This window comes from Salmo salar, chromosome ssa14 (genome assembly GCF_905237065.1).
Source record: "Salmo salar chromosome ssa14, Ssal_v3.1, whole genome shotgun sequence".
NCBI classification, from domain to species: Eukaryota; Metazoa; Chordata; class Actinopteri; order Salmoniformes; family Salmonidae; genus Salmo; species Salmo salar.
Genome location: NC_059455.1, coordinates 71,758,705 through 71,781,345, shown reverse-complemented (window position 1 = coordinate 71,781,345; position 22,641 = coordinate 71,758,705). Strand labels below are relative to the sequence as shown.

The following is a 22,641-nucleotide window of genomic DNA, read 5'->3' as shown; positions in this document are numbered from 1 at the left end:
GAGCAAACTGAAAGAGACAAGTGTTCAGTCTTTCTGCCTCTTCTTCCTGAATTGAAATGGCATTGACCCCAACCCTGGCCTCATCATACCCAGCCAGGTTGTTACAGTGCTGAAGCTTTGATAGTGTGAATGAAAAGCAATAAAAGCTTATTAGAGTGTGAGTTATTTCCAGACATGTTTGATATTAAAGAGACAGTACAGATTCCATGTCATGTAGTTATTCCCTCCGTGTGAGTGTCCCTGCAGTGTTCCAGGGGAAACGTTTCAGGGACTGTCACACAAAGGGAATAACTTCAAGGGAGGAAAAGTACTCAAATATTTATTTACAAAGCGCTGATGAATCAGTGTGGAAACTGTTAGCCGGTTGTGTGTAGGACTGTGGCAGAGCAATGAGAGGATGGATCCATATATATATATATATATATATATATAATATATACACACACACACAAGCCTCCCTCTGTACCTAGCATGTTGCTGCACTTGCAATAACATCTGCAAACCTGTACTTTGATTTGACCCACACACTGTATAAATGGTGGTATGGTTTGTTCTAATACATCATTCAGTATCCTACTCTATTTCACACGCATGTTTTATGCTCCATTGCCCAGGCGAGCCGGGCAACATCTGCAGTGCCTGTTCTGTTCTGTTCGCTCCAACAGGGTCCTCTTTGGCTATGACAAGGAGCGGAATGTTCGCTAATGAGACTGGTACTCCGCCACATGTTTCATATTCACCCTGAGGTTCTGAAGTGTTGAACCTTTCTGCTGTCTCTTCAATCTGGAATGGATGAATGGCCAGGAGCCTCTGGGTACGGAGGGAGGCTCGGGCGTGTCCCAACGTTTGACCAGGGCCCCATGTTGAGGAAGTGCAATGTAAAGGGTATAGGGTGCCACTAGGAAACAACTGAGATGGTTGCAGCTCAGCTATCCTCAGTGCTTTCAGAGGCATATTTCACATGTAATTGGCTCTGTGAGGAGGATACCTGAGAGGCAGACCTGGGGTTGTGAGAGGCTCATTTGAACATTTATATTATAGAGATACCCTTCTTCCTGCTTCTCCTTCTTCCTGCTTCTCCTTCTTCCTGCTTCTCCTTCTTTCTGCTTCGGACTAAAGTTTTAATTTCCCAAGGTGCACGCCGGTAGTTTAGTTTACTCTCCGTAAACCCACCAAGTCTGGAGCTCAGAATATGGAGATGCGAGTGTGTGTTTGTGTGTGTGTGTGTGTGTGTGTGTGTGTGTGTGTGTGTGTGTGTGTGTTGCTCGGGGCTTAGGCTCAGCCAGGTCCTCTTGTGTGATAGTTGAATGCGTTTAGAGATTGGACTGTCAAAATGGAGATGGAAGACTGTAGTGTGTTTGGTAACAGAGCTGTTTCCACCTGTTTCATTGTAATCTCCATCTCAGAATCCCTCCTCCACTGCCAAATGACACTGCTGAATCGGGACCATCTTGTATCTCATTATAGGGTCTTTCAAGGTACTTTCTAATAGCACAATCCTGTGCAATGGTAATGAGAACCACAGGAGGTCTTGAGAAGGACTGGCTAGAGACTAAAATGGTTCATGTAAGGAATAGAAAGAGATTGTAAAACCAGAAGAGTGCATACAATACAATTAATCACATAGCACATCAGTGTTTCCCCTATATTCATTTAGCAGCGGTGGCCCACTGCTGCTAAATTGTTGCTACTGCTGCAAACAATATGATGTAATTTAAAAAAAAATTTTTGGGCACTTTTAAATGGATTATCGTTGGCTCAATGACTGGAAGTCTATTGAGCCCCGCGGTTCCGTTTCCAACACTGCTGAAAACTCCCCTAGGGGAAACACTGCACATGCTTTGCCTTATCATCTCCAAGTCTTCTAATAGTCATGTAATATAATACGGTCTTCTTTAAAGTTTGCACTTGGTTGCCTCGTTTTGTCAACTGACCTGACGCTGAACTCTGACACAGCCTTTACATCCTCCTGAGCACCTCTCACCGACAGCACCTGCGTGGGCTAATGGAATACGAAATGAAATGTACACATTTGCAGAGCCAGCAGCTCAATCTATATATTTTTGTTTGTTTATTTGCTTCACTAAAGTCATTAATTATTAACTTGTCTGTCTATGCGTGAGGCACAATGAGGTAATTATTTGTATCAAACAGGTTGGTTTTAATTGCAATTGAAATACTCTGGCATATTGAAAATATAACTTTAGACTTAACACATTTTTAATGTTTAATATTATTCCCACTTCCCTGAATTCTATTTACATATTACTCAAGTACCCACAGAATTATAATGATATATTTGTAAGGTATTTTCTGGCTTTATTGAACAGAAAGAGGATGACAGTGGGGAAAGATTATGTCAAAGGGCAGTAGGCTGCATTCCAACTTACTGTATGCTGACACAATAGATATCTGCCGGAGCCTGTGGCTTCAAGCGATACGTACTTGATCTCATATTTGTCTGTGTGTTGCATGTACTTTTGTTGCTCAGACATGTAATGCATCAGTTCCTCTGATGTATTGTTCTACATCCTCAGAGTTCCGGTGGGTCCAGGGAGATGTGTGTGAGGTCCAGCTGATGGTCTACAACCCCATGCCCTTTGAACTCCGCGTGGAGCACATGGTGAGGGAAGCATTACTTCTGGATACTACAACAACACCACAACTTAGTAAAAGTCCCTGAAAAGGAGTTGTCAGGGCCCCTCGGGGTAAAATAAACTACCCTCATCACATCAGGGACAAGCCATTCAACAGTGATAATGTCTTGCAGTTATCTTTGATGACCTCATTAAAGTCTAGCTAAAAGCCCTGTTCGGACACTTAGATGCAGTCATAATGGTACAGGACAGGTCCAGAACAAACTGGGCCATCCTTCTCCGCTGACACTAAGTGTACTGGAACAATGTAGGAGGAGTTAACCCATGTGGTGTTATTGCTGTTTATAGTTCTCATGCTATTTATCCACACTGTCGCTAATAAGGTAATGAGAGGAAATGGACATTCTCTCCTCTCCTTTTTCTTATTGACTCTCTCTCTCTCTCTGATGCTTGCACTCAGTCACACACACTTTTATTGTCTTTCTTGATATCGCTGTGTGGTTCAAGCTCTCTCTCTCAGGATCACTCATGCATTTGATTGTTGAATCAAACCGCTTTGCTACTCGATGATGGAAGTGTTTCTTTACAGATGCACTGATGTGGCACAGACTGCATTGAGACGCACAACAATCATCTGCCTCTGTCTACATGCACACACACACAAGCACAACAGCCGTACTGTACCGTCACGAGGCGCTGCTCGCTGTGTGCCTGAAACTGATGCAGCCCTTAATTGGACACCAGAGCGCAAATGGCCATGGAAGGGCGTGTGTGTGTGTGTGTGTGTGTGTGTGTGTGTGTGTGTGTGTGTGTGTGTGTGTTTAATGTCTGACTGTGCACAATGGCAGGAGCCCTAGGGCCTGTCATGTCCAAGGTGTTGCTGTATGTACCTGGATGGGCCTGGGTAATTATCATCCTCTGGCATGTCGGGGCAGAATGAAGTGTCTCTGTGTGTGTGTGTCTATGTGTGTTTAAAACACGTGTTTTGAAGCGTCAGGAGAGTGGAAGGTCAAACCGCGATGAGGGATTATTTTCTTTGCTGTCGAGGGGGTCCTAAAACTGTCACTTAGCCAGCGAAGAGACACACACACACACACACACACACACACACACACACACACACACACACACACACACACACACACACACACACACACATCATTAGCCACTGACTCCCCACCTGCGGATGGATAGATGGAAGCACAGATGGAGACAGACCCCGTCCCGTTCTACTTCCATGGCAGCTGGCAGCCTTAGGTGTTATGTGATACAGTACAGGTGGCATGCAGGGTGACTTGGCCTAAACACAAACTATGGTGTTCATCATGAACTGACTTGACCCGACCTGAGTTCACACAAAATCTTTTATTTTCAGTACTTTAGCTGCGCTTGATAGAGCATTCCTGCCACAATGAAACCAATGGAATAGTCCCACAAGTGCAATCCCTGTTCATCTGTCACTCCAGGCAACCTAAATCAGACTGTGAAAGTCTATGAAAGAAATCCAATAGTATTTGAACCCAGGTCTGTTGATGGCAGCGACAGGCAGGCTGCTGCTGAGTGTTCCTCGCCTAATGCAGGAACCATGGAGGAGATAGGTGGAGGGGATAGGTGGAGGAGATAGATGGAGGGGATTTTCCCTGATGAATCCCCTTTCTGATTGTTTGGAGCATCCGGAAAAAAGCTTGTCCGGAGAAGACAAGGTGAGCGCTACCATCAGTCCTGTGTCATGCCAACAGTAAAGCATCCTGAGACCATTCATGTGTGGGGTTGCTTCTCAGCCAAGGGACTGGGCTCACTCACAATTTTGCCTAAGAACACAGCCATGAATAAAGAGTGGTACCAACACATCCTCCGAGAGCAACTTCTCCCAACCATCCTGGAACAGTTTGGTGATGAACAATGCCTTTTCCAGCATGATGGAGCACCTTGCCATAAGGCAAAAGTGATAACTAAGTGGCTTGGGGAACAAAACATCGATTTTGGATCCATGGCCAGGAAACTCTCCAAACCTTAATCCCATTGAGAACTTGTGGTCAATCCTCAAGAGGCGGGTGGACAAACAAAACCCCACAAATTCTGACAAACTCCAAGCATTGATTATGCAAGAAGGGGCTGCCATCAGTCAGGATGTGGCCCAGAAGTTAATTGACAGCATGCCAGGGGGGATTGCACAGGTCTTGAACAAGAAGGGTCAACACTGCAAATATTGACTCTTTGCATCAACTTCATGTAATTGTCAATAAAAGCCTTTGACACTTATGAAATGCTTGTAATTATACTTCAGTATTCCATAGTAACATCTGACAAAAATATCTAAAGACACTGAAGCAGCAAACTTTGTGGAAATTAATATTTGTGTCATTCTCAAAACCTTTGGCCACGACTGTACAATGTAGAAAATATAAAAAATAAAGAATAACCCTTGAATGAGTAGGTGTGTCCAAACTGTTGACTGGTACTGTACATGATGCGGTGACGATGAGAGAACTTTTAGGTTACTGAACCATGCAGTTCTAACGATATGATCAGGCTAACCACACACACACACACACACACACACACACACACACACACACACACACACACACACACACCCAGATCGTTAACAATAGCCAGTCGGGCTAATTAACCTTTTCAAGAATGGATGCAAATGAGTTATTTCCAATAGGTTAACTTTGATATTTGTTTTCCAATAAAGGGGTGTAATCTTTATTCTCTCTCTAAAGTAGCAAGAGGGATGGCTTTGTAAATAACTGTCACGCCACCACAGAGGCTCTCTATGACTGGAGACATGTATATGATAATGGTCTTCTCCATGGCGTCACCCAGCCAGCCTAATGACCAGAGATGAGTTGTGATGTGCATTTGACCACCTGTATAACTGATAAAAATGTTACACTAGCATATTCCTCTCTGAGATAGTCGAACCTCCCGATCTCCCCTACTGTGTTACTGTGTAGGACTCATTTCCCATCTCTCCTCCTCTCCTCCTACAGCAGAGCAGACAGCCTTCAATTTACACTGTTTGTGTGTGTGTTTTTCTAGTTTCCTCCTCTCTCTCTCTCACGGTGAGAACAAGAGCAATTTTCTCTGTGGGAGATGGCGGTGCCTGCTTGGGCTCCAGGATATCAGGGCTAGATTAGGATGATGGATTACAGGGAACACTGGTAACTACTCTCACTAACCCTTCCTCCCATCAGAGCACTCTGGTACTGACGCCTGAGACAACCTCCCTCCCACCAGCTCACTGAGAGGCTGGGTTTCAATACTCTTACGTGGTTTCCTCTCCTATCCTTTAAGTGTTTCCCAACTCCGGTCCTCCACTACCCCCAACCGTACATCTTTTTGCTGTAGCCCTGGATAAACACACCTCATTCAACTTGTCAGGGGCTTGATGATGAGTTGACAAGTAGAATCCGGTGTGCTTGTCCGGGGCCGAAAACGTTGGGGCTACTCAAGGACTTGGGAAACACTGCTTTGTGATATCGGGCTATATTAGATTACCATGATTGATTACAGGGATCTCTGGAAACTTCTGTGGGGCTGGGTTTCAATACTCTAAAGTTGCTTCCTCTCCTCCTCCTCCATTCCTTCATCTGCAGTTCTGATAGGAACATTACAGGGAGCAGTGGAAACAACTGCCACCCACTACGGCACTGGGACAATTATGGGGTTTCTCTCATCATGTCACATTAGAACAGTGGAATCTGATTCATTAGATCCACTTGATTTAGTTTCAAAGTAAATTGAACTGTAATCAAGTCAGTTGTGACACTACGTTACATTGACAGGTTTTATGATCATTTTAGCGACTTAGATGTCCTGCTGTTCCAGTTTAACCGTTGCTTCATGCTCAGTCTCTGTTTGTGTTTAATTAATAGGGCCCGATTTTGAAGTAGAATCATTTGACACTCTTCGATAACATAGTATCAAGTCATTTTAATGAAGCTCTACTGATAGCATACATTTTAATGAACAACTGCATTGTATCTCATGACTGTGTGTGTGTGTGTGTGTGTGTGTGTGTGTGTGTGTGTGTGTGTGTGTGTGTGTGTGTGTGTGTGTGTGTGTGTGTGTGTGTGTGTGTGTGTATATGTGTGTGTGTGTGTGTGTGTATATGTATGTGTGTACAGTTGAAGTCGGAACTTTACATACACTTAGGTTGGAGTCATTAAAGCTTGTTTTTCAACCACTCCACAAATGTCTTGTTAACGAACTATAGTTTGGCAAGTTGGTTAGGACATCTACTTTGTGCATGACAAGTCATTTTTCCAACAATTGTTTACACACAGATTATTTGACTTATAATTCACTGTATCACAATTCCAGTGGGTCAGAAGTTTACATACACTAAGTTGACTGTGCCTTTAAACAGCTTGGAAAATTCCAAAAAATGATGTCATGGCTTTAGAAGCTTCTGATAGTCTAATTGACATCATTTGAGTCAATTGGAGGTGTACCTGTGGATCTATTTCTAGGCCTACCTTCAAACTCAGTGCCTCTTTGCTTGACATCATGGGAAAATCAAAAGAAATCAGCCAAGACCTCAGAATAAAATATTGTAGACCTCCACAAGTCTGGTTCATCCTTGGGAACAATTTCCAAATGCCTGAAGGTACCACGTTCATCTGTACAAACAGTTGTACGCAAGTATAAACACCATGGGACCACGCAGCTGTCATACATCTCAGGAAGGAGACACGTTCTGTCTCCTAGAGATGAACGTACTATGGTGCTTAAAGTGCAAATCAATTCCAGGACAATAGCAAAAGACCTTGTGAAGATGCTGGAGGAAACGGGTGCAACAGTATCTATATCCACAGTCAAACAAGTCCTATATCGACATAACCTGAAAGGCTGCTCAACAAGGAAGAAGCCACAGCTCCAAAACGGTCATAAAAAAGCCAGACTACTGTTTGCAACTGCACATGTGGACAAAGATCGTTCTTTTTGGAGAAATGTCCTCTGGTCTGATGAAACAAAAATACAACTGTTTGGCCATAATGACCATCATTATGTTTGGAGGAAAAAGGGGGAGGCTTGCAAGCCGAAGAACACCATCCCAACAGTGAAGCACGGGAGTGGCAGCATCATATTGTGGGGGTGCTTTGCTGCAGGAGGGACTGGTGCACTTCACAAAATAGATAGCATCATGAGGTAGGAAAATGATGTGGATATATTGAAGCAAACTCTCAAGACATCAGTCAGGAAGTTAAAGCTTGGTCGCAAATGGGTCTTCCAAATGGACAATGAACCCAAGCGTCTCTTCCAAAGTTGTGGCAAAATGGCTTAAGGACGACAAAGTCAAGGTATTGGAGTGGCCATCACAAAGCCCTGACCTCAATCCTTTAGAAAATTGTGGGCAGAACTGAAAAAGCGTGTGAGAGCAGGGAGGCCTACAAACCTGACTGTTACACCAGCTCTGTCAGGAGGAATGGGCCAAAATTCACCCAACTTATCGTGGGACGCTTTTGGAAGGCTACCCAAAACATTTGACCCAAGTTAAACAATTTAAAGGTTATGCTACCAAATACTAATTGAGTGTATGTAAACTTCTGACCCACTGGGAATGTGATGAAAGAAAAAAAAGCTGAAATAAATCATTCGCTCTACTATTATTCTGACATTTCACATTCTTAAAATGGAGTGGTGATCCTAACTGACGTAGGACAGGGAATTTCTACTATGATTAATTGTCAGGAATTGTGAAAAACTGAGTTTAAATGTATTTGGCTAAGACACGCTCCACTGCAGCCCCCTCTATTTCCTGTAGTCCACGATCAGCTCCTTTGTCTTGCTCACACTGAGGGAGAGGTTGTTGTCCTGGCACCACAATGCCAGGTCTCTGACCTCCTCCCTATAGGCCGTCTCATCGTTGTCGGTGATCAGGCCTGCCACTGTTGTGTCGTCAGCAAACTTAATGATGGTGTTGGAGTCATGTTTGACCACGCAGTCGAGGGTCAACAGGGAGTACAGGAGGGGACTTAGTACACATCCCTGAGGGGCCCCAGTGTTGAGGATCAACATTGCAGATGTGTTGTTGCCTACCCTTACCACCTGGGGCGTGGCCCGTCAGGAAGTCTAGGATCCAGTTGCAGAGGGAGGTGTTTAGTCCCAGGGTCCTTAGCTTAGTGATGAGTTTCGTGGGCACTATGGTGTTGAATGCTGAGCTGTAGTCAATGAACAGCATTCTCACGTCGATGTTCCTTTTGTCCAGGTGGGAAAGGGTAGTGTGGAATGCGATTGAGATTGCGTCATCTGTGGATCTGTTGGGGCGGTATGCGAATTGGAGTGGGTCTAGGATATCGGGAGGATGCTGTTGATGTGAGCCATGACCAGCCTTTCAAAGCACTTCATGGCTACCAATTTGAGTGCTACGGGGCGGTAATCATTTAGGCAGATGACCTTCGCTTCCTTGGGCACAGGGACTATGGTGGTCTGCTTGAAACATGTAGGTATTACAGACTTGGTCAGGGAGAGGTTGAAAATGTCAGTGAAGACACTTGCTAGTTGGTCCGCACATGCTTTTAGTACACGTCCTGACTGTCTGGCCCCACATCTGTTTAAAGTTCTTGCTCACATCGACTACAGAGAGCGTTATCACACAATCATCCAGAACAGCTGGTGCTTTCGTGCATGCTTCAGTGTTGCTTGCCTCGAAGCGAGCATAAAATACATCTAGCTCGTCTTGTAGGCTCGCATCTCTGGGCAGCTCGCGTCTGGGTTTCTGTTTGTAGGCCCTAATATTTTTCAAGAGCTAGATGCTAGATGCGGATATTTACGCACGGTCACTGTGGGGACGACGTTGTCGATGCACTTATTCATGAAGCCGGTAACTGATGTGCTATACTCCTCAATGCCATTGTATGATTCCCGGAACATATTCCAGTCTGTGCTAGCAAAACAGTACTGTAGAGTAGCATCCGCATCATCTGACCACTTCCGTATTGAGCGAGTCACTGGTACTTCCTGCTTTAGTGTTTGCTTGTAAGCAGATTTGCAGATGGTCAGATTTGCTAAATGGAGGGTGGGGGAGAGCTTTATATGCATCTCTGTGTGTGGAGTAAAGGTGGTCTTGAGGTTTTTTTCCTCTGGTTGCACATGTGACATGCTGGTAAAAAGTTTGTAAAACTGATTTAAGTTTGCCTGCATTAAAGTCCCCGGCCACTAGGAGAGCCGCTTCTGGATGAGCATTTTCTTGTTCTCTTATGGCCTTTTTGAGTTGGTTGAGTGCGTTATTAGTGCCAGCATCAGTCTGTGGTTGTAAATAGACGGCTACGAATAATATAGATGAGAACTCTCTTGGTACATAGTGTGGTCTTCAGCTTATCATAAGGTACTCTACCTCAGGCGGGCAATACTGTACCTCGAGGCTTCTTTAACGTTAGACGTCGCGCACCAGCTGTTATTGACAAATAAACACATACCCCCACCCCTCGTCTTACCAGACGTAGCTTCTCTGTTCTGCCGGTGCATGTAATATCCCGCCAGCTCTATATGATCCGTGCCGTCATTCAGCCACGACTCGGTGAAACATAAGATATTACAATTTTTAGTCTCCCATTGGTAGGATAATCTTAATCATTGCGCATACATTTTATTTTCCAATGATTGCACGTTAGTCAGTAAAACGGATGGCAGTGGGAGTTTACTCGCTCGCGTACGGTTTCTCCGAAGGCAGCCCGACCTGCGCTCCATTTTCCTCCGTCTTTTCTTCACGCAAATGACGGTGATTTGGCCCTGTTACCGAGAAAGCAGTATATCCTTCTCGTCGGACTTGTTAAAGGAAAAAGCTTCTTCCAGTTCGAGGTGAGTAATCACTGTTCTGATGTCCAGAAGTTATTTTTGATCATAAGAGATGGTACCATCAACATTATTCACAAAATAAAAAATAAAAAAAGTTACAAACAACTCCAAAAAACAAACAAATTAGCACAGTTGGTTAGAAGCATGTACAACGTCAGCTATCCTCATCGGCGCCACCTTATCACAACACAACTGATTGACTCAAATGCATTAAGAAGGAAAGAAATTCCACAAATGAACTTTTAACAAGGCACACCTGTTAATTGAAATGCATTCCAGGTGTCTACTTCATGAAGCTGATTGAGAGAATGCCAAGAGTGTGCAAAGCTGTCATCAAGGCAAAGGGTGGCTACTTTGAAGAATCTCAAATATATTTTGATTTAACACTCTTTTGGTTACTACGTGATTCCATATGTGTTATTTCATAGTTTTGATGTATTCACTATTATTCTGTGATGTAGAAAACAGTAAAAATAAAGAAAAACCCTTGAATGAGTAGGTGTGTCAAGACTTTTGACTGGTACTGTATATATACTATTTATATATGTTCCTTTATTATTTTCCCCCTAACACTACCCCCCCCCTCCCCTAATTGGAGCAAACTAATGGATGACAACAACACTTAGGCTTCTACTTCCAGTTTATATATACTATATACATTTTACAGACACTGTATATTTTACCATAGTTATCTTTTGTTTGTTTTTAGTCCCGTCCTTCAGGTCCACTGAACCCCTCCCATCTGTCTCTGAACACCATCCAGTTTTGATTTCTATTTGCCATATATTTTTCAACTGTGCTGTGATGTTTCACAAAAGTTCTGAACCTTTCTATTCTCACAGATTCTACAGATTGTAAATTAAAGATATAATTTTTGCTAAGCGTATTATCATATTATTGATCGATTGACTATTTTTCAAATCACCCAGCAGTGCTATTTGCAGAGTTAGCTCCAGGTAAATGTTGCAATTCTTCAGTCATTCCTGAACCTGCGACCAAAAACAAGCTACATATGGGCAGTACCAAAATAAATGATCTAATGATTCTGTCTCTTCGCAGCAAAATCTGCAGATCTGGGATGGTTGTATCCCCATATATATAACATTCTATTGGTTGCAAGAATTTTGTATTCTAATTTTATTGAAAAACTAAGTATAGTCACTATTTGTTTTATGAATTATGCTCAATGGTAACCTGATTTAAAGCGTAATTTCTCTGACTGATCTGTTGTCCTCTGTCCTGTCCAGGGTTTGCTGACGTCGGGCGTGGAGTTTGAGTCCCTGCCTGCTGCCCTGTCTCTCCCTGCGGAGTCTGGGCTGTACCCCGTCACCCTGGTGGGGGTCCCACGAACCGCAGGCAACATCAACGTCAACGGTGAGTCTAGCACAACTTTACCCTTACAAATCAACACTGCTTACACAGGAAAGAGCATCATTGAAATGGAAATGGCTTCCTCCCTGACAACTTACTTTTACGAAATACAAAGATTGGTTATTAATAGGCGTTCTTTTGATGAAACGATCAGTAATTTCTGGACAAATCATGTGCAGATTTTTCACTAAAATGTAAAAACATTGATGTGTGCCTTGACGACCGGCAGAAAGACCCCATGTTCTCTGCCTCCATTTATAAACAGGTTAAACGAGGACAAAGAGATAGGTCAGTTAATCTCAGCTTTCAGTTACCCTCAGTAGCTTGGGATATTAGTGTAGCTTTAATTCCTATGATCTACATAGTCATTGAGTCTTAATCTTGCACCACAGTAATTGCCTGTAATTTTGTCCCCATGGTTAAGACAAGTGACTTGATTGTCTTTCTCCAGAGGATGGGGTGGGGGTTAATTGTGTGTGTGTGTGGTTAATAGAGGAGGGTCTCAGATTGTGTTGTAAACCTTTCTGATGTCACAACAGGAGCCCCAACTATAAACCAACCAAGACTCACAGCTCTGTTTCTCCCATTTATATTACATTAATAGGTTAGACTCTTTTGAACAGAGGATGGTTGGGTAGAAATCCTTTATAAGTGTGTTCTCAATGTCACCCTTCATAGAATGGAGAAAAGTTATTGCAGTGCTTGTTAGTCCTTAGTTTTTTAGGGCACTGACTTTTACCTCTCCTTTTCTCTCCTGTCTGTAGGCTACCACACGTCAGTGTTTGGTGTGACCAGTGACTGCCTCCTGGAGGGTCTACCCAGTGTGAGGACCAGTGGCTGTATGGTGGAGGTCATTCCATCATTACCCCGTCTCCAGCTCAGCACCTCTCTACCACGGTGAGACACCCTCCGCCCTAACTCCTTAAAACTGCACCTGATGGAGCAACCAGTAACGGAGTGGTAGGTACTCACTTTGCTTAGTCAGAGCCACTTTAAAATGAGTGACTGGTAGTGGGGTTTCTGGACCAAAAACACAACCAGCTCCCAACCGCATCTTGATACTTTTAGTTGGTGATAATTCACAGCCGCGGTCCCTAGACAGGCTGTTATCTTCACAGGCTCTTTTCTGCAAGGCAGTCGTCCCTCCGTTCAGTCATCTGTGGGTTTCTTTCTTCTTCCAGCTACTTTGAAATGACCCACTGATACCTAAGAGGAACAGCTTTGGAAGCGGCTGGGACCTCTGTAATTACTAAGAACTTAAGTCACCGTTTATACCTTGATAATTACAGGTTCTGTATCTTAGTAATGAGAGAATGTTGGATAGATATGCTTTCTCTTCAGCCTAGTCGCTTGCTGCTGGACAATAACATTACAAAAGACATAATTATGAGACTGACTGTTGCGTTGATTCCAGTACCCAACAGGGTCAGATAGCTTTAGTAATAGCACGTGGACAAAGTGTGTATGTGTGTGTGTAGATTTGCATGCAGTGCAGTGGCCAACATCAATACTCAAAGTCCTAGACCCCCTGTGGAGCAGTGTGTCTAGACACACTATATGAATAACTTTAAATCGGCTACATAGAGCGAGATCAAGCTCAATGTCGATGAATTGATTGATCTGTTGGCTCACCCCTCCAGTCAATAAAACATGTCTTTATCTTCCTGTGTGTCTCTCGCGATCTGAAGACATGTGTTTAACCCTTAACTGCCTGTGTCTCTCCAGATCTCCAGGTCTGAAGTAGTGCTGAGCGATTAATGCTTTTTGAGGTCGGTTGGGTTTTGAAAAAATACAAAATATATCTCGTTTTTTCTTTTTGATTATTTTTCAAACATTAAATGCACTATGCATTATGTGGGTTGAATGCTGTAGCACAGAATAAAACAATGAATAAAAACCCATGATTGTAGTGACTTCTCATTACTGCAGATCACTTATTAACCATCATTTATTCTCTTTAATCAAATATTTCAGCTGTTGTGAATATTACATTTGTTTTATTTGACTATTATTTATTCCAAGTCATCTCATCTCTACAGAGCTGCTGCCTATACTGTCTGACAAATCACTATTTTGTAGTTCTTCAAAGTAAATAAGGCTTTTATGACTGCTGAATACCAACCATGATCATCTATTTTCAGATAGAGATACCTCACGAAGCAACTGCTCTCTATCCCTCTCGATCACGTGTCTTCTGTCTCTTCTCCTTCTCTTTCCCACGCTAACCTAATGTAGCAGGCTTAAAAGAAACACAGACCGGAGAAGTAGGTGCGCAATGGATTATGGTCATTGTAGTTACCACGTTTACTGCTCTAAACTATTTAGAATATTGTCCTGTTGGAAACTACAACTCCCTACTACATTGCATAGTTCGGGCTTAATCTCAATATCTCTAGAGAAGCTGCATTGAGCTCACAAAAAAACAGAACGAAATGGAAACTAAATGAATTTAAATAATTGAAACGATGTCGGTCAATTAGTTGTTTAGAAAATGAAAATTAACCAACATTTCGGTTAATCGCTCAGCGCTGTCTGAAGACATATCTTAACCCTTACCCTCCTGTATCCCCCTCCAGGTCGGCCCACCCCCTCCAGCCCTCTAAAGAGGAGTTGTCCAGCAGTGTGTCTGTTCAGCTCTTTAACGGAGAGACCCAGCAGCTGACCATCACTCTGGAGAACATCGGCTCTGAAGACTTGGAGTCACTGGAAGTCACCTCCAAGACCTGCAATACTAAAGGTCAGGGTTCAGACAAAAACACACACACACACACACACACACACACACACACACACACACACACTTTTTAAACCAGTGTTTCCTTTCATGTACTCTCCCTCCATCTGTTTCTCTCTCTCTTTCTGTCCCTCCCTATCTCTCTCTCTGTGTGTGTGTGTATCAATTCAATGGGCTTTATTGGCATGGGAAACATATGTTAACATTGCCTAAGCAAGTGAAGTAGATAATAAACAAAAGTGAAATAAACAATAAAAATGAACAGTAAACATTACTCACTGAAGTTCCAAAAGAATAAAGACATTACAAATGTCATATTATGTTTATATACAGTGTTGTAACGATGTATAAATGGTTAAAGTACAAAAGGGAAAATAAATAAAAACATAAATATGGGTTGTATTTACAAGGATGTTTGTTCTTCACTGGTTGACCTTTTCTTGTGGTCACAGGTCACAAATATTGCTGCTGTGATGGCACACTGTGGTATTTCACCCAGTAGATATAGGGGTTTATCAAAATCATATATATTTTTTAAAATTCTTTGTGGATCTGTGTAATCTGAGTGAAATATGTGTCTATAATGTGGTCATACATTTGGCAGGAGGTTAGGAAGTGCAGCTCAGTTTCCACCTCATTTTGAGGGCAGTGTGTCTTCTCTTGAGAGCCAGGTCTGCCTACCGTGGCCTTTCTCAATAGCAAGGCTATGCTCACTGAGTTTGTACATTGTCAAAGCTTTCCTTAAGTTTAGGTCAGTCACAGGGGTCAGGTATTCTGCCACTGTGTACTCTCTGTTTAGGGCCAAATAGCATTCTAGTTTGCTCTGTTTTTTTGTAAGTAATTATCTTTTTGTTTTCTCATGATTTGGTTGGGTCTAATTGTGTTGCTGTTTTGAGGCTCTGTGGGGTGTGTTTGTGAATAGAGCCCCAGGACCAGCTTGCTTAGTAACCTTCTCCAGGTTCATTTCTCTGTAGGTGATGGCTTTGTTATGGAAGGTTTGGGAATCGCATCCTTTTATGTGTCACGCGGAGTGGAACAGGTGAACCCAAGAGCGGACTCAGACGAGGAAACTGGGATGAGGTAACCAAGGTATTTATTGAAACACGGGGGGAGATTGAGTGCAGGTCAGGGGAAGCTTGGGCAGGTTGCCGGAAACCAGGTGCTGAGGCTGGAGCGAGAGATGTTGGGACAGGGTAAGCAGGTCCGGAGGGAAATCCAAGGGAGCGTAGAGTGGGGAATCCAGGACAGAGTAGCAGGACTGACGAGAAGTCGGACTGGAGACAGGGACCAGAGTCAGAGCGGGCAGAACTGTAGCGGAGAGGAAAACAGCATCAGGCAAGGGAACACAGGCACAACAAGAACAAACGGCTAGAAACATGAACTGACTGGGCAGAGATTACGATCTGGAAGTGGCAGGACTGAGAATATGTAGAGGTCTTGATTATGGAACAGGTTGCAGCTGGTGGGGATCTGCTCTGACTCCAGCACTCCAGCACTCCAGCACTCACACACGCACTCACTCACTCACTCTAGGGCAACGGTGTCTAGATGGAATTTGTATTTGTGGTCCTGGCGACTGGACCTTTTTTGGAACACCATTATTTTGGTCTCACTGAGATTTACTGTCAGGGCCCAGGTCTGGTAGAAGATCTAGGTGCTGCTGTAGGCCCTCCTTGGTTGGTGACAGAAGCACCAGATCACCAGCAAACAGTAGACATTTGACTTCAGATTCCAGTAGGGTGAGGCCGGGTGCTGCAGACTTTTCTAGTGCCCTCGCCAATTCGTTCATATATACAGTTGAAGTTGGAAGTTTACATACACCTTAGCCAAATACAGTTAAACTCAGTTTTTCACAATTCCTGACATTTAATCCTAGTAAAAATTCCCTGTTTTAGGTCAGTTAGGATCACCACTTTATTTTAAGAATGTGAATTGTCAGAATAATAGTAGAGCGAATGATTTATTTCAGCGTTTATTTCTTTGATCACATTCCCATTGCATCAGAAGTTTACATACACTCAATTAGTATTTGGTAGCATAACCTTTAAATTGTTTAACTTGGGTCAAATGTTTCGGGTAGCCTTCCACAAGCTTCCCACAATAAGTTGGCTGAATTTTGGCCCATTACTCCTGACAGAGCTAGTGTAACTGAGTCAGGTATGTAGGCCTCCTTGCTCGCACACACTTTTTCAGTTCTGCCCACAAATGTTCTATAGGATTGAGGTCAGGGCTTTGTGATGGCCACTCCAATACCTTGACTTTGTTGTCCTTAAGCCATTTTGCCACAACTTTGGAAGTAAACATTGTCCTTTTAGAAGACCTATTTGCGACCAAGCTTTAACTTCCTGACTGATGTCTTGAGATGTTGCTTCAATATATCCACATAATTTTCCTTCCTCATGAAGCCATCTATTTTGTGAAGTGCACCAGTCCCTCCTGCAGCACAGCACCCCCACAACATGATGCTGCCAAATCCGTGCTTCACGGTTAGGATGGTGTTCTTCGGCTTGCAAGCATCCCCCTTTTCCCTCCAAACATAACGATGGTCATTATGGCCAAACAGTTCTATTTTTGTTTCCTCAGACCAGAGGACATTTCTCCAAAAAATAAAATCTTTGTCCCCATGTGCAGTTGCAAACCGTAGTCTGGCTTTTTATGGCGGTTTTGGAGCAGTGGCTTCTTCCTTGTTGAGCGGCCTTTCTGGTTATGTCAATATAGGACTTGTTTTACTGTGGATATAGATACTTTTGTACCTGTTTCCTCAAGCATCTTCACAAGGTCCTTTGCTGTTGTTCTGGGATTGATTTGCACTTTTTGCACCAAAGTACGTTCATCTCTAGGAGACAGAACGCGTCACCTTCCTGAGCGGTATGATGGCTGCGTGGTCCCATGGTGTTTGTACAGATGAACGTGGTACCTTCAGGCATTTGGAAATTGCTCCCAAGGATGAACCAGACTTGTGGAGGTCTGCAATTCTTTTTTCCTGTGGTCTTGGCTGATTTCTTTAGATTTTCCCATGATATCAAGCAAAGAGGCACTGTGTTTGAAGGTAGGCCTTGAAATACATCCACAGGTACACCAATGATTGGCTCAAATTATGTCAATTAGCCTATCAGAAGCTTCTAAAGCCATGACATCATTTTCTGGAATTTTCCAAGCTGTTGAAAGGCACAGTCAACTTAGTGTATGTAAACTTCTGACCCACTGGAATTGTGATACAGTGAATTCTAAGTTAAATAATCTGTCTGTAAACAATTGTTGGAAAAATGACTTGTGTCATGCAGAAAGTAGATGTCCTAACTGACTTGCCAAAACTATAGTTTGTTAACTTCTTACATCTAGCCGTTACGCTACCGGAACCCCTAGCCAACAGCCAATGGGATCGCATGGCGTGAAATACAAAAACCTCAAAAATGCAATAATTTAAATTTTTCAAACATACGACTATTTTACACCATTTTAAAGACAAGACTCTCGTTAATCTAGCCACATTGTCTGATTTCAAAAAGGCTTTACAGCGAAAGCAAAACATTAGATTATGTTAGGAGAGTACATAGACAAAAAGAATCACACAGTCATTTTCCAAGCAAGCATATATGTCACAAAAACCCAAAACACAGCTAAATGAAGCACTAACCTTTGATGATCTTCATCAGATGACACTCCTAGGACATTATGTTATACAATAGATGCATGTTTTGTTCAATCAAGTTCATATTTATATCCAAAAACAGCTTTTTACTTTGGCATGTGACGTTCAGAACATGCATTTCCTCCCAAAACCTCCGGTGAATTTACTAAATTACTCATCATAAATGTTGACAAAATACACAACAATTATTTTAAGAATTATAGATACAGATCTCCTTTATGCAATCGCTTTGTCAGATTTTAAAATAGCTTTTCGGCAAAAGCACATTTTGCAATATTCTGAGTACATAGCTCAGCCATCACGGTGAGCTATTCAGACACCCGCCAAATTCAGGGCACATTAAACTGAGAATTACTATTAGAAAAATGGTATTACCTTTGCTGATCTTCATCAGAATGCACTCCCAGGACTGTTACTTCCACAAGAAATGTTGTTTTTGTTCCAAATAATCCATAGTTAAGTCCAAATACCTCCGTTTTGTTCGTGCGTTCAGGTCACTATCCAAAGGGTAACGCGCGAGCGCATTTCGAGACAAAAAAATGCAAAATGTTTTATTACCGTACTTAGAAGCATGTCAAACACTGTTTAAAATACATTTTTATGGTATTTTTCTCGTAAAATAGTGATAATATTCCAACCGGACAATAGTGTATTCATTCAAAGACGAAAAGAAAAAACAACGTGCTCATGTGAAAGCGCATATCCAATCTCTTTGTCACCAGGCAGACCACTGACAAACTGAGCTACTATACTCTGCCCAGAGACAGAAGACGCCTCAATACGCTTTCTGAAGGCTTTAGAGAGCCAATGGAAGCCTTAGAAAGTACTACGTAACCCCACAGATACTGTAGTTTCGATAGAGAATCAAAAGAAGAACTACAAATTCTCAGACAGGCCACTTCCTGCTTGGAATTTTCTCAGGTTTTTGCCTGCCATATGAGTTCTGGAATACTCACGACACCATTCAAACAGTTTTAGAAACTTCAGACTGTTTTTCTATCAAAATCTACTAATAATATGCATATTTTCGTTTCTGGGAAAGAGTAGTAACCAGTTTAAATCGGGTATGTTTTTTCATCCGGCCGTGAAAATACTGCCCCCTATCCCAACAAGAAATGTGTGGAGTGGTTTAAAAACACATTTTAATGACTCCAACTTAAGTGTATGTAAACTTCTGACTACAACTGTATGTTGAAGTGGGTGGGGCTTAAGCTGCATCACTGTCTCACCCCAAGGCCCTGTCCGACGAAATGTTTTTTTTTGTTGCCAATTTTAACCACACAATTGTTGTTTGTGTACATGGATTTTATAATGTTGTATGTTTTTCCCCCCAAACCCATTTCCATCATTTTTTTTTATAGCAGACCCTCATGCCAAATTGAGTCGATTACTTTTTTGAAATCAACAAAGCATGAGAAGACTTTGCCTTTGTTTTGGTTTGTTTGTTTGTCAATTAGTGTATGCAGGGTGAATACGTGGTCTGTTGTACGGTAATTTGGTAAAAAGCCAATTTCACATTTGCTCAGTACATTGTTTTCACTGAGGAAATATACAAGTCTGCTGTTAATGATAATGCAGAGAATTTCCCAAGGTTGCTGTTGATGCATATCCCACGGTAGTTATTGGGGTCAAATTTGTCTCAATTTTTGTGGATCATTCCTTGGTTCCAAATATTGGGGAAGATGCCAGAGCTAAGGATGATGTTAAAGAGTTTTAGTATAGCCATTTGGAATTTGTTGTCTGTATATTTGATCATTTCATTGAGGATACCATCAAAAACACAGGCCTTTTTGGGTTGGAGGGTTTTTATTTTGTCCTGTAGTTCATTCAAGGTAATTGGAGAATCCAGTGGGTTCTGGTAGTGATTCTAAGATTTGTATTTGATCATATGTATGTTTTTGCTGTTTGTTCTTTGTTATAGAGCCAAAAAGATTGTAGTAGTGGTTTACCCATACATCTTCATTTTGGATAGATAATTCTTTGTGTTGTTGTTTGTTTTGTGTTTTCCTATTTTCCCAGAAGTGGTTAGAGTCTCTGGATTCTTCACTTGCATTGAGCTCATTTCTGACGTGCTGTTCCTTCTTTTTCCATAGTTTTAGTGATAGTGAAGACTCAGGTTTTCTGGGTCTCTATGATTTTGGTTGGACAGGTTTCTCAATTTCTTTCTTAGATTTTTACGTTCATCATCAGACCATTTGTCATTGTTGTTCATTTTCTTCGGTTTTCTGTTTGACATTTTTAGATTTGATAGGGAAGCTAAGAGGTCAAATATACTGTTTAGGTTTTCTAATGCCAAGTTTACACCTTCACTGTTACAGTGGAACGTTTTGTCTAGGAAGTTGTCTAAAAGGGATTGAATTTGTTGTTGCCTAATTGTTTTTTGGTAGGTTTCCAAACTACATTCCTTCCATCTATAGCATTTCTTAATATTATTCAGTTCCTTTGGCTTTGATGCCTCATGATTGAGTATTGCTCTGTTCAAGTAGACTGTGATTTTGCTGTGATCTGATAGGGGTGTCAGTGGGCTGACTGTGAACGCTCTGAGAGACTGGGTTGAGGTCAGTGATAAAGTAGTCTTCAGTACTACTGCCGAGAGATGAGCTATAGGTGTACCTACCATATTGACCATTGACTATGTACATACCCAGCATGCGACAGAGCTGCAGGAGTTGTGACCCGTTTTTGTTGGTTATGTTGTGCCTAGGGGGGCATATGGGGGAGGGAATGCTGTCACCTCCAGGTAGGTGTTTCTCTCTCTCTCTCTCTCTCTGTGTATCTCTCTCTCTCTCTCTCTGTGTATCTCTCTCTCTCTCTCTGTGTATCTCTCTCTCTCTCTCTCTCTCTCTTCTCTGTGTATCTCTCTCTCTCTCTCTCTCTGTGTATCTCTCTCTCTCTCTCTGTGTATCTCTCTCTCTCTCTCTCTCTGTGTATCTCTCTCTGTGTACCTCTCTCTCAATTCAATTCAATTGAATTTGCTTTATTGGCATGATGTAACAATGCACATATTGCCAAAGCTTATTTTGGGTATTTACAATATGAAAAAAAAAAAGAGAATACAAATTGTCAACGGGACAACAGTAACAACAATAACCAAGGGTCAAAATAGCCATATATTGAACAATAACAATACAGTAGAGGACATGTGCAGGTTGATTGGTCTGTCCCTGTCCCTCATCTTATGGCACCCCTCTGTGTACCTCTCTCTCTCTCTCTTTTTCTGTGTACCTCTCTCTCTTTCTTTGTATCTCTCTCTCTCTTTATTTGTATCTCTCTCTCTCTCTCTCTCTCTCTGTGTACCTCTCTCTCTCTGTGTACCTCTCTCTCTGTGTACCTCTCTCTCTCTCTCTCTCTCTCTCTCTCTGTGTACCTCTCTCTCTCTCTGTGTACCTCTCTCTCTCTGTGTGTACCTCTCTCTCTCTCTCTCTCTCTCTCGCTCTCTCTCTCTCTCTCTCTCTCTGTGTGTACCTCTCTCTCTCTCTGTGTACCTCTCTCTCTCTCTGTGTACCTCTCTCTCTCTCTGTGTACCTCTCTCTCTCTCTGTGTGTACCTCTCTCTCTCTCTCTCTCTCTCTCTCTCTCTCTCTCTCTCTCTGTGTACCTCTCTCTCTCTCTCAATTCAATTTGCTTTATTGGCATGACGTAACAATGTACATATTGCCAAAGCTTACTTTGGATATTTACAAAATGAAAATAATAAGAATAAAAATCAAAATTGTCAACGGGACAACAGTAACAACAATAACCAAGGGTCAGAATAACCATACATTGAACAATAACAATAAGCATACAGTAGAGGACATGTGCAGGTTGATTGGTCTGTCAGACACTGTCCCTCATCTTATGGCAGGCAGCAATGTAGTGTGCTGCCAACCCACAGCTCTCTGCGTCCTCCCTACTGTCATCAGAGAGGTCTCTCTCTCTCTCTCTCTCTCTCTCTCTCTCTCTCTGTGTACCTCTCTCTCTCGCTCTCTCTGTGTACCTCTCTCGCTCTCTCTGTGTACCTCTCGCTCTCTCTGTGTACCTCTCTCTCTCGCTCTCTCTGTGTACCTCTCTCTCTCGCTCTCTCTGTGTACCTCTCTCTCTCTCTCTCTCTCTTTCTCTCTCTCTGTGTACCTCCCTCCCTCTCTCTCTCTCTCTCTCTCTCTCTCTCTCGCTCTCGCTCTCTGTGTACCTCTCTCTCTCTCTGTACCTCTCTCTCTGTACCTCTCTCTCTCTCTTTCTCTCTCTCTGTGTACCTTTCTCTCTCTGTACCTCTCTCTCTGTACCTCTCTCTCTCTCTGTACCTCTCTCTCTCTGTACCTCTCTCTCTCTATACCTCTCTCTCTATACCTCTCTCTCTGTACCTCTCTCTCTGTACCTCTCTCTCTCTCTCTCTCTCTCTCTCTCTCTCTCTCTGTTCAATTTCAACAGAAGTGAAATAAACAATAAAAAATGAACAGTTAACATTACACTCACAACAGTTCCAAAAGAAAGACATTT

The 22,641-nt window shown here is 42.5% G+C and overlaps 1 protein-coding gene across 2 annotated transcripts in view; it reads left to right on the top strand.

Moving 5' to 3' along the window:
• The window catches only part of LOC106570238 (trafficking protein particle complex subunit 9), a 361,123-nt gene that overhangs the window by 84,336 nt on the left and 254,146 nt on the right, over positions 1–22,641 (top strand). For both annotated transcript variants that reach the window (XM_045694753.1, XM_045694752.1), the window contains 4 exons: positions 2,538–2,623; positions 11,654–11,780; positions 12,542–12,674; positions 14,354–14,514. In XM_045694753.1, coding sequence (XP_045550709.1) covers positions 2,538–2,623; positions 11,654–11,780; positions 12,542–12,674; positions 14,354–14,514 — 507 coding nt within the window. The remainder of the gene's footprint in view (positions 1–2,537; positions 2,624–11,653; positions 11,781–12,541; positions 12,675–14,353; positions 14,515–22,641) is intronic.